A 13,050-nucleotide genomic window follows, 5' to 3' on the forward strand; every position below is an offset into this window, starting at 1 on the left:
TGATTTGAGTCTATTGCACATTCACATCATCGTTGAAACAAGCAAAGATGTACTCTACCCATATAAAAGGGGTTATTTCCAAGCAATAAAAAGTACAAGCACTTGCACACATCTCAAGTCTCTCTCTCTCTCTCTCTCTATGAGTGCAACCTAATCTATCTTGGAACCTAATTGATTTGAGTCTATTGCATATTCACATCATCGTTGGATGTAATTAGCCACCATCCAGCTTAGCTTAGTGTAATCACTCATCATTAGCATATGATTAGCTTAATCCACTTGCATTAGTGAAGGTACCATGGATTTCAACGTGGTATCAATCCTTCCCTATCCCCACATCACTAATCTTGGATTAGTGAAGGTACCATGGATTTCAACGTGGTATCAATCCTTCCCTATCCCCACATCACTAATCTTAGCTCATGTTAGCTTAAACACTTCACTAATCAAGTAATTAGTCACTAATCTTCACCTTATCCACTTTCTTTTCTTTGTGGCCTACATTGACTTGCTAATTTCTCCTTAATCTCTTAACCATTTGCAAAACCCTTGAAGCCACCTCTTCTCCTCCTCAAGGCGGCCCTTCTCACTAAAGGAATTAATTGCTTTCATCTCAAATCACCCGCAACCTGGGTTTTCATGTCGACTGGTTATTTGCACCATTCGTTGAGTATGCATCGAATTAAGGCAAGCCCCTTTAGGGTTGCCTTAGCAATGTTATGACCTACTCCCAGCCAAATTTTTAATATGTTTCATCAAGTAGTTCGCGGGCGTGAGAAGACAAAACACAGTTGTTTGCAAACTGGCGCAAATCCACCGGTTTTTGGTGTTTTTGAGCTAGTTTGTTCACTCAAATCTTTGATCCTCATCAAGAGAACTAACCTTGGGTAAAAACCCCCTTCAACTTTTGCTTCCACATGCTCAATTTGATCCTCCAAGCTCAGTCTTGCTAATCACTAGGTTTTAGTCTTAATCACTATCATTAAAGGATCATTAGTACTAATTAGGTGATGAGGAAGACCTTCTTTATGACTTTGTTATTCTGCGATGACTCTCTTGATGAAGCCCATATCATATTTTGTATCGAGCCTTATATTAATACTTTTCACCATGGAATGGAGGAAATTGTAATTTTGAACAAGCTTCTTTTCCATTCTTAAATCTGATCATAACTAAATCTTTGAGGAAGAATTTTTCCTTCTCCCATCAATTTGAGAAGGATTCATAAAAAATGAACACGTTCAAGGCTTGAGCCTATCTTTTTGGAACCTTGGGTGTACTAGCGAGACACGTGGTGACAGCCCCTTTGGTGGCATACCCAAACACAAGGTCCTTTCAAAATTTGGTGCTGGGCATGAACAGGGCGTGTGAACACGCCCTTCGGATTGTCCCGCAAGTTGACACGTTGGAAATGACAGTTGACACGTGCGAAGCCTCGTAGGGGGGGCAGAGCCAACTGCCGCAACGGCCTGTCCCCCTCTCGCGCTCTCCCTCTGGTGGGCGATGGCGGCTAGGAGTACTATATTTTTTCTTTCCTCCCTCAACAGCGATGGCTGCAAAGCATTGAAAAGAAGAAGAAGGCGGTCATGGCTTCTGAGCCCTTGCAGGACCTGACGCCACAGGACTTCTTGCCCATCAGAGTTCTGGGTCATGGCGACATCGGCACTGTGTTTCTCGTGCAGCTCTGCAAGAACAACCAGAGCTATGCCATGAAGGTGATGCAGAAGGAGGTCCTCCAACGAAAAGGCGAGAAGCGGGCGGCCACCGAGAAGAAGGTCCTGTCCATGGTCGCCCACCCCTTCCTGCCCACCCTGCATGCCCACTTCCAGTCTGACAAGCACGTCTTCTTCGTCATGGACTTCTGCAGCGGTGGAGACCTCAACGTCCTCCGACAGAAACAACGTTTCAGAAAGTTCTCCGAGTCCATAACCAGGTATGCAAATTCTGGTCACACAACCTAGATGCTCCGCCACACAAGGCCGCACGGCGCTGCCCCTCTCCCCATGCCCCTCGGTGCCTTGAAGAGGCCCCCAAGTTGCCGATTTTGGGTGGGCGCGATTACGGCCGAAAAAAAACTCGGCCATGAAGTAAACTAGGGATCCTAGTTTACTCCACAGGCTGAGTTTTTTTTCCCTATACCCTAGTCTAGAATCCAGGCCGAGTTTTTTTTGTGATGTCGTGCTTCGCCTCCCCTAGTTTACAAAAGAACTAGGGCCCCGAAGTAAACTCGGGCCGCCCCGCAGTAAACTCGGGCTAGCCATGTTGCCTGGTTTACTCCAGTTCCCGAGTTTGGACTTAGAATTTTTTTGGCCTAAGTCTCAAAATGCAAAAGAAAGGTTTTGAACCCACGACGTGTCGCTAGGGAGCTTACCATTAGGCTATATTTTATCCTTTATAACTCACTTATGGCCCAAAAAGCATCTTTTTAATAATAAAAGTCTTCCTTTTTTTAAATTTTAAAAAGTTTTTAATCTTTTGCTTTCCAAAAGCTAGTCGCATCATTCCAAGCCTGTAAGGCTGCCCTATGTTGCTATCTTGCCACGTGTCAATGCCACATCACCAACGCCACATCACTTTTTTTTCTTAAAAAAAAAACTTTGGAAAAAAAAACAATAGGGATGGTATCTCCTTTCTTCTTTGCTACAATGATATTGTTGTTGCCCATGTCCCACCCACCCTTATTGCATTGCACATGGATGAAACCATCGCCCGTGTCTTGATCTTTTGGTGGTGTGGTGACCAGGCAACATTGTATCAGCATGAGGTTCGACAATGCTACGCACTGATGGTGTCCAAGATGAAGGTGCATAGTCCAAGGAGAGCAACACAAGACATGAAAGCTAGTTCCTAGGTGGTTGGTGGTTGGTGGTGTTCCACAAGACCCAAGGGAATGGTAGCCCCGTGAGTCGGATGCCACTTGGGGCATACCAAGAAAGGCCTTAAAGAAAACAGTTCCAAGGGATGATGATCATCCAAGGGATGGAGTGAGGATGCTAGACTCAATACTTAGGAAAAGAAGACCAAAGAAAGTGTTCAGGGACAAGGCATGAAGGGCCAAGGGACAAGTGGAACAGATGCACATATCTACACTAGATTTTGGAGTGGAATCAGAGACCGAAGGCAAGGTTTTTAGTGAAAAGGTTGCTAGGAAGGGAGACCATATGTGGAGACAAGGGATGATGACAGTCATCTAGGGTGAGAAGTTGGAATCCCGTCATCAAGTTTAGCAAAAGGGGATGTCATGTGCATGCACATGGACATCCTAATCCTTGAAGGGCAGCAGATAAACAGACCATTTAGGGCATGAGAAGGGCACAAGAGGACACTGGAAGGGATCCCCATTGATCAGGACTTGGTTGCCCAAGTGTGCAAGCCATTCTGGGCTGGTCGGCAGTATTTATGGATTTTATAGCAGTCAACCAGCATTAGTTGGTGTCCCAATGCCTATATAAAGGCTCAGCCAAGAACTCTTTTGGTCATAGATTAGGTTTTGGGGAATTCCTATGGCTGCCAGGAACATGTACCCTTTTGTACTTTATGAAAGGTGTATAGGGCTGAAAGAAGATACAGAGTGTAGCATACGCGGAAGCCTCGCTGTACCGATCCACAGCCCTAAGCTTGATTAAGAACATTGATGCTAATTAACACATGATTAAGACATAGAGGAGAGAGAAGAAGAGAGAGATTAGCTGTCAGGTTTTCTTGTATTACTATGGCACAAAAAGGTGACTTGATGCGTGTACATGAATGTAGGGCTATGGTCAGCCCCATAGGGGTGACGTAGGCCCCTTTTACATATGTTCTACTACTTATGGAATGAGTGAATGATTTTATGAACTGAATGAATTTGCAATTATGCTTATATATGAGCATTGAACAGCAGTCGGCCAGCATAAATGCACAAATAATGCTTGAAATAATATTCTGTTGGCTGCGTGTGTTGACTGGGCTGTCCACTTCTGCTGAGACCCTGGCTGCCTGCATGCACAAGGCTGCTGCCAGCCGACACCATGCTGCTGTCAGCCAACATCCTCTTCATGCATCCCATGTGGATGATGATGATGCTTAACCTGATGATGAGGCTGATATGATGATGGTTCTGATGCTGATGATAATGATCCTGATGGTGATGATTCTGATGCTTTGCTACTGATGATGTTAATGATGATACTGTCCTAACTACTGCACTAATCAGGGATTAAGCCAATTCATGCTGAAGATTAGCCATGGCACGGGCATGCATGTGACACAAAGCTTCTGCGCATGTAACAAAGCATTCCTGTAGCTACTTCTGGCTCAACAGCAGTACCAAATGGGAGTTCTCAATACACTTGAATTGTCCATGGATCTAGGGGTAGCTAGGGCATTGACCTTGATCAAGCTACGATGGCTGACATCATTAAATCTAGCAATGCACTACATGCTAATGCCACTACTGCTGCTGTGTACCTCAGCGGCATCTCTACCCTCATGATGGTGCTTTGTCTTTTTCAGAAGACCACGTGTTACATTCTTATGTTGATTCTTACACAACTGGTTCCGTGGGTGTCAAGCAAACATTGGGATGCCAGCAAATGCAAGATCAGTTGGAGATTTTCACCTTTGCTTGTCTTTTTCAGCAGACCACGTGTAACATTTTTATGGTGATACACAACTGGTTCCGTGGGTGTCAAGCAAACATTGGGATGCCGGCAAGTGCAAGATCTGTTGAGATCTTTCACCTTTTCTCTAATGCAAAGGCAAGCTCTGCATTAGAGCCTTCAAAATAATCATCTCTTTCATCATGGTTATCCTATTTTGTGCTCCTTCCAGCAATATAATTTGCCTCTTGTGGGTGAGTTTTCATGCCTACATTTATGCAGCATTTCATTCATGTATATAAGGTTACGGGGTTATGTGGATGGGATTTCAAGGTTGTAGGAGCCACGAGGTGCAGGTTAGGAGCCAAGTGGGTGGAGGGTTCGACCCACCCTTTGGTGCATTCCCTAGGTGAATTATGGAAAAGATGGCTTGGTAACATGAGTACGCATGCATGACTCTACTTAGGTTAAGATGCTTTCTCATGCTTCTGAGGTTGATAATGGTTATCTTTGTACTAGATTAGTGGAAGCATAGGTGGACATACTTGTGTGAGTAAGTTATGCATTATTTTCATGTTCATTCACCGGGTTGGTGAATTCGAGGAACTGTAGAAGGATAGATTTCCCGTGATCATCTTGTGTCAACTCACAGTTTAAGGTGGGAGAAGAGAGAAGATGTGTCTGTGTGTGAGAGAGTGAGTTGTCCCATATGCAAAGGGATTCTAAAGTGCCTTGGTGCCATGGAAATGTATAAAAAGGGTGCTCCCCACTCATTTGAGGAATAATAGAAGTTTCTGTTTTCATACAGTCACATGGTAGTCATGGATTCACCTATTTTGGATATTATCAATAAATGAGGAGGATCCCTACCGCTACTATCCCTACACATACAAGAGTCCCACCTTGTATTTGATAACTCTCGTTTTGTAATCTCACATGTAGCCACATGATCACTGTGATGATGATATAGATAGGGACTTAAAAAAAACTTCATGTATTTATTGTACTACGTTTGGTCTCATAGACCAATTGGATCTTTTAAAAAGACACCAATACAATTTCCTTTCTTTCTTTCTTTCTAGTCAAAATTGTTGCTGTTCTAAGGATCTACAATGACAGATGCTAGGACCCTTTGGAAGTTGAGGCAAGTCTTCAACACATCTAGAGAACTGTTATGTTGGATCTATTTTCCACAGGGACAGCAAAGCCAGACTGGAAGTAAAATGTTGGGGAAACGAAGAAGAACAAAAATCTAACTTGTAGAATCAGCTTTGCTGAGGCTCCCTTTGGCTGTCCTAGCCCTTGGAGTTCTTCAGCACTTTGTGAATTATGAGATGCCTAGAAGACTTCCTAGCCTATGCTTATATAGTCTTCATATGTGCTGGTTGGTGGATGCTTATAGGGGTTGGCCTGCTGGATAAATCCCTCCACGACCTGTTTTGCCATTTAAATGTGCGCCTTCTTGCCCATTATGCTGGTTGCCTTGGGTAAGCTGTCCAGGCTGCCTAGGCTGGCCGCCTTGCTGGACTGGCTGCCCAGGCCGTTGGGCTGGCTGACAGGCTGGCCAAGGCCTTTGGGCTGGATGACTTTCCCCCTAGCCCTTCTAGGCCTGGCCGCCTTGTTGCCTAGGCGCCCCAGGCTTGGCTGACAGCATGCCCAGCCATCATGTGGCTGTTGGGCTTGGCAATGGGCCTCCTTGGCCCTTAGGGTGGCCTCCCTTCATAGGCAAGGGTACTGGGGCTACTACAAGACGAACACCCAGAACACTTGTCATCTTTCCATAGGGTGACTCACAATACGGACCGGCACTGCTTCATGTGTGGGACCTGCACACCTGACCAAGACCATGTACGGGAGTTGTACACTTGACCTTGGACACTTACGTGGAACCCTGGCTGACTCTTCGCAGACTGGGGCTCACAAGGAACCAACCTCCACTCCAAGTCCTGCACTTGTTTGTACAGATATGTCCACGTGGAACCCTGGCTGACTCTTCGCAGACTGGGGCTCACAAGGAACCAGCCTCCACTCCAAGTCCTGCACCTCATACTGACGGAACCACTGAATTCCTAAGATCATGTCACATCCCAAAAGAGGTGAGACGATGAAATCTCGTTGAAATGAGGCCTTCTGAACTTCAAAGGCAAATTGCTGTGCCTTCTGGGAAATGTGGGTCTGAAGACCAGGTGTAAACCCGTCCACATCCAGATGATATGGGACTAATGTGCAGTTCAATTTATTAGCCAACTGGGGAGAGATGGCGTCTTCAGAACTACCCATATCGAAAAGGACTACAAACTGGCGGCCCTGGGCAGAGCCATAAGCTCGGATGAGGCTCTTCTGAGCAGCATCGCTCTCACCCTCCTGCTTAGCATCAAATACCACGGATGGCATAGGATGCATGGAAGGTAAATGTTGAACTGCATTTGAGGTAGGAGGCGGGGCTGGAGGAGTTGGGGAGGTTGTGGCAACTGTGGCAGAAGGAGCTTTGGCGGCTTGTGCCGCTTGCCATTTGTGGCAATCCTTCTTACCATGCCCTATAATATGACAGAAAAAACATCTATTTTCTGACTGGTACTTCCTTTGCTCCTCTGGAGGAAGATAACCTCCAGTATTGCCTGCTTTAGCCTTTTCATCAGGGGTTTTCTTAGGTTCTTTATCCTTCTTACTCCCTGAACTGGAGCTATTACTGCTGTCCTTCTTAGCATCTTTAGAAGACGCGTTACCTTTCCCTGTCTGTGTAGCTAATTGCTGCTGCTGGGGTTTGGTACTGGACTGAGATGACTGCTTGGGCTTGCCCCCGTTAAGCTTCATTTCTTCATTCTGAGCGAGAGTCAGAGCCCGGTCATATGTACTTGGTTCAAAGTTATGAACTGTGAACCGAATGTTAGAGTCCAATCCACGAATAAATTGCTCCATCTTAGCCTGCTCAGATAACCCTAATTGCTGTGCTAAAGTAATAACCTTACCGGAAAACTGAAGCACTGGGGATCCGTTCTGTCTGAGTCCATAGAACTCGTCTTTCAGACCGGTCATGTACTGGGGCGGGAGATATTTGGTCTTCAGGTCATGGACAAAGATGTTTCAGTCAAAGGCTATGACACCTGTGGCCTGGTCTGTATGAATACTAGACCAATGCTGCCACCAAGTGACTGCCTCACCATTGCGATGGGGAGCCGCTAAGTGGACTTTGTCTCGTGGGTCTGTGATCCTAGCTAAAGGAAAATGAGCATTAAACTGATGAATAAATTGATTAACTGATGAATGATCACACTTACCATCATACTTACTGAAGTTTGGTTGACTGCGATTGATGGTGGTTGATGCTGTTGCGGACTGCTGGCTGGTGACACCTATGACTGGGGAGACTGAGGAGAGCTGTTGATACCTCAAGTGTATGGCCTCCTTTTCCCGTTGGTGCTCGAGTAACATACGTTCTCGATCAAGCTCACGTTGGTGTTCTCGAGCGGCGAGTTCAGCCCGACGCCGGTCTTCGTCGATCCTGCGTTGGGCTTCCTCATAGTCCCGTCTTTCTGCTTTTTCTCTTTTCCTTCGGGCCTCGTCCTCTCTCCTTTGTTGTTCCATCTGAAAGAAGAGGGAGATGTAGTCGGGTGCTGTTGGAGGTGGAGAAGGACGTGCTGCTCTGCTGCCTCCAAGAGTTGGAGATGCTCCATGAGCAGCTGGTTTTGAGCTCTAAGAAGAGCTATGGTGTCTGCTGTAGGCGGAAGAACATGGTCTCCTTTGGGGGAGACGTCTTCCGGCTGATGAGTACTCTCTTCTGTAGACATGATGCTAAAGTCGGTGGTCGTACCGGAACGCAATCTAACCATCCAAGGATGCCCCCACACTAGGATACGATGTGTGTGGACAATCTGAATCTGATACCAATGTGATATGCATCGGAAGTCTTTGTATTGGAAGATCCTGTCACACAAATGCTCACACAGTCTTCTGTATCCTGAGTTTCGTGAGTTTAGCAATCCACTTTAATACTTCAAACTTTAAAGAGATGAGAGAGAGATAAATGAGAACTGTACACCAGATTGGGTCCTGAATTACCCACTGAAGGGCCCCCTATCCCGATAACGAGATAGTATTTGCTTTATTTCTTTAGAGAGAATGACTGTGGACTGTAGATAAGCCAAACGCAAGATCTCGGAGGATCGGAGATTGGCTGAACTGTACACGGCTGTAGAAACACCTCGATGAACTGGTCTCGAGCCTATGCACTCTTCCCAAGGGCATGAGGAAGGGCTGCACACCTGAGGCTGAGAAAAGAAGATGGTGGACTGCTCTACGCTATGTTAGAATGCTGTAAATGCTTATGAATGTTGTGTTACCTTCACCAGATGACTGCTGCATGTATGGATGATGCATAGAAGGCTGGATACTGATGTAGGACTGATGCTGGACTGAAACGCAGGGCTGCAGGACTGAAACGCAGGACTGAACTGGGCTGAATACCTGCTGGCTGTTATCTATGCTCAAACGCAGAGGGTACTTGCTGAATTGGGGCTTGGCAGGGTGCTGTATACAGGCGCCTATGGACTGTACAGATGGGCTGAACCTGAACTGCTGCGTTTAGGGTAAAGATGGCTGCTGGGACTGCTGCGTTGAACTGCTGAATCTGTGGGACTGCTGCATTGAAGTACAAAGACTGCTGTACTGCTGCGTTGGACTGCTAGGGCTGACTGAAGCAAACGCAGGTTCTCAAGGGGCTGGAGAAGCAAGCGCATAAGCTCCAAGGGCTAGATTAGTCTAGGACTAAAGGCAAGGGTACTCCTAGGGTTGAGGAGGAAAGCTAGCACACTGAAGACTGAATGAGAAACTAAGCCCTATGCAAGCCTATTTATACTAACTGGAGGTTGGTCAAGTTGGCTGGTCATTTAATAAAGTTTATATTTATAAATGACAAATAATGCAAATAATGCTAAATAAATACTATAAAATATGGGAAAAATACCAGATAAATCCTAGTAAATTTCCTAAGACTTCTGGGATGTTCTAAATGATGTACAGGCATATGAATGTATATTATGCAGGATGCAGAGTGCTTTCTGATGCAAACCCTAAGGCTTCTACTAACTCTACATGCATAAATGATTCTCTCCGAGTGGGTTAAGGGACTTGACTGACTGACTGACCCGCTAAGGCTGAGGAATGACCTACGTAGCTCGTGCCTGACTTATCCTGGACTGAGGATGTACAATGGGGTCATGGTGTACGACAGTTATCATCCTATTGGGTTCTAAAACTGTACAACTGCTGCACTTCTGATGATGAGCCATCTTGTCACCATGCACTGAGTGCAGAGTGCATGTGACACATCTATTTCCCTTGTCGTGTAACGACGCGCATAAATTCTCGGAACATGGCCTTTGTGTCATTAGTGATGACCTGGCTTTCGGAAGCAGTCACTGTCGAGGAAACAATTTCTACCAGGATTTGGTTCTCTCTCATCGTCGTCGGAATTCACCATAGTGGGAGTGGTTAGGATTTTCCCGGACCACACCAGTACCATCCACTTTGTGTGGGAGACGTCCCCGGTCGCTTCCGGAGGCTATAAACAAACCATCTTTTGAGGGACGAGAGTCACACCAAAAATGGGAGTGCAATTGGTGTCTTAAAACCAACCACACAATGTTCTTGACCTTCAAGCTTCACCTTTGCTTAGGCTCCCTTTGGCTGTCCTGGATTGTTTGGGTTGTCTCCAGGGCTTTATATATAGTGTGTTAGGGTTTGACATTGGGTTGTATTGCTTGGCCATAATGTGTCATTCTAGTTCATATTTTATGTGCATGTAAACTTCGACATTGGGTTGTATTGCTCGGTTGTCGTAATGTGTTGTTTTAATTGTATGTGATTGTATACTTAGACATTGGGTCGTATTATGTTGCCGTAACATGTCGTAGTTTATATTGCAATTTGTATGTGTATGTATTCTATGTTATTTGTCTAATATGCACATTGTTTATTCTTAGTCTTAGTCTTAGTCTCCTCTCTTCATAGTCTACATTGTCTATTCTAAGAGGCGGGACTCACTCTCCGCCTGGTCACTCCGAGAGGCATTGCACTCTCGCCTTCTCAACATGAGAACCTGCAGGGGGGCCTATTGAAAGGGCTCCCAACCTGCTCATTCTCCATCTTTACCATGCTGATTCTCCTCCTTCAATTTTGCAAGCCAGCTCCAGTGGCCACGATCAGAGGGAACCAGCAGCAAAGCAGGCCCCCCTTTGCAGCAATACAAAAGCTTGTGAATGTGATACACATAATGTTGTGCAGTGTGCACCAGCCATGTGGCGCACGTGTGTGGCTTGTAAGATTTCACAATGGATCTGAGCCATGTTCAAGCACATTGTTTCAATGGTCGAGCACTGAAGCAACTGTGTTCAGAGTAAAGGACTATGTGTTTGTTAGTCTCTATTTCCGGCATATTCTATGATGTGCATACTCTGTACATTTGTGCTTCACCTTTCCAGCTCCATGCTGATGCAAATCCAACTTTTGTATTCAAATTTTGATTGTATTTTTTGTTTGTGGAAGGCATCATGAGAGAGAGAGAGAGAGGGGCTGGGGGGAGGGGGGGGGGGGGGGGGGGGGGGGGGGGGGGGGGTTGGGGTTGGGGGGGGTGTGGGAAGAGTATTCATTCTCCTCTTTGAAAAGAACAAAAAGTAGATTTTTTCTTGCGTCCTGCTCTTTCTTAGCTAACACTATTGTTTGGAAAAATTTGGAGGAGTGAGGTGATTTAGACTTTGATAAAAACATCTCCCATAGAATAGCAATTTTATGCCAAGCTTGCATCCATCGTAGCTAATGTAAACACTTCTACATCTCTTGATAGTCTTTCCTTTTTCAACTTCTTGTGGTCTGATTCAAAGGTGATTGGGACACTTCATATTTTTGCTTATCTGCAGGTTCTATGCAGCAGAAGTAGTAGTAGCATTGGAATACCTTCATCAGCAGGGAATCATCTACAGAGATTTGAAACCCGAAAACATTTTGATCCAGAGCAATGGACATATCATGCTCACAGACTTTGACCTTTCATTGGTGGTGGTCGAAAGGAAACCAGGAGACTTGCCCACAAAAAAGAGGTCGTTTGGCACCATATTCTCATGCTTCAGTCCAAAGTCAGTTGCGAGGACAAATATAAAGAAAGAAGAAAACAGCCCCGAGCTGTCACATGGAAGCGGACAAACTGAAGGTTCTGTCTCTGTTCAACAAGCAGCAAAGGCTCAAAAATTTCATTTCCCTTTCTACACTTGGCCAAGAAAGGTGCCGTCGAAGGCAAAAAATGGGTGTCGGGCATCAATCTCCCGGTCCCATTCGTTTGTAGGCACAGAAGAGTATGTTGCACCTGAGGTTTTGTGGGGAAAGGGACATGGGTTTTCAGTAGATTGGTGGACATTAGGCATCTTTCTCTTTGAGATGGTCTATGGAAAGACCCCCTTCAAAGGTCCCAATAGAAAGGAAACTTTCTATAACATTCTATGCAGAGAGCCTGAGTTTACCTCTCAATCTCCCCTCAATGACTTGATAAAGAAGCTGCTTGTAAAAGATCCAGAGTCAAGGTTGGGCTCTTCCCATGATGCAGGAGAGATAAAGAGACACTTGTATTTCAAAGGAACTGCATGGAAGCACTTGGAGGAGGTTGCCAGGCCACCTTTTGTTCCCCCTCCAGTTTCACAGGTACAAGTGGACAGTAAAGAACACCGGGAATGCCTTATAAATGCCCGTTTCCCCTCTGAGCACCATCATTCTTGTAAAGTTAATGGTAGTGCCAGGAATGAAGTCAACCATGAGACTTCGGAAAATGATGAAAAGGAAAACTCTCAGAACTCAACCAATTCTATATTGAAGAATAGCAAACATGTAGAGAATGTAGTAAATCCCAAACCCTTAAGTGAGGGCAATGATGCTGATATGAAAGGCAGAGTTGCAGAGAAGGCAGATCCTCCATTGAAGAGGGTTGAAATACCCATAAAAGCTTTGTCTTGATGAGAGAGACCACCTTTTACCAGGGGTTAAGGTCCTCTCTTGAAATGCTAACTTTGTTCTTTTCGATAGAGACAGGTTTTGCCGTGTTCTTTCTTGTCCTTGTGTGGGTTTTTACTGAGTATTTTCTTGAATTCTAGTGGTGTTTTTGCTTGCAATCTGAGTGCTATGTTAAGGCTCTTTTTTTTTTTTTGTATCGGCGGGCTCTTGCCCAAGTGGTTAGCTCATGTCCCATGGCATAGACATAGGATGCCAAACTGGAAAAAATAAGCTTTTTTGAGTCACACACTTAAAAATTTGAATTGAGCATGTGATACACATGCTTCAAATGTAGCTGGTCAGGGTGTTCAGAATATTTGATCATAGGAAGAGGGGCTTTCTGTGAAGGTCATTTGATCCCAGGGGCTGTTTATTTCTTGTAGCTTGGAGGTGTTTAAGGCTTTGCTAAGAAGACACTAGAAAAGGGATCCGTAAT

At 45.3% G+C, this 13,050-nt stretch overlaps 1 protein-coding gene across 1 annotated transcript; it reads left to right on the plus strand.

Annotated features, from left to right (window-relative positions):
- Positions 1-1,413: 1,413 nt before the first annotated feature.
- LOC147611375 (serine/threonine-protein kinase UCN-like) lies at positions 1,414-12,666 on the plus strand. The gene is made up of 2 exons (XM_086784443.1): positions 1,414-1,933; positions 11,495-12,666. Exons 1-2 carry the CDS (start codon positions 1,587-1,589, stop codon positions 12,576-12,578), a joined length of 1,431 nt encoding a protein of 476 aa, XP_086640569.1. The 5' UTR covers positions 1,414-1,586; the 3' UTR covers positions 12,579-12,666.
- Positions 12,667-13,050: the final 384 nt, after the last annotated feature.

This window comes from Cibotium barometz, chromosome 47 (genome assembly GCF_041138505.1).
Source record: "Cibotium barometz isolate CiBa-2024 chromosome 47, ASM4113850v1, whole genome shotgun sequence".
In the NCBI taxonomy this organism is placed as follows: Eukaryota; Viridiplantae; Streptophyta; class Polypodiopsida; order Cyatheales; family Cibotiaceae; genus Cibotium; species Cibotium barometz.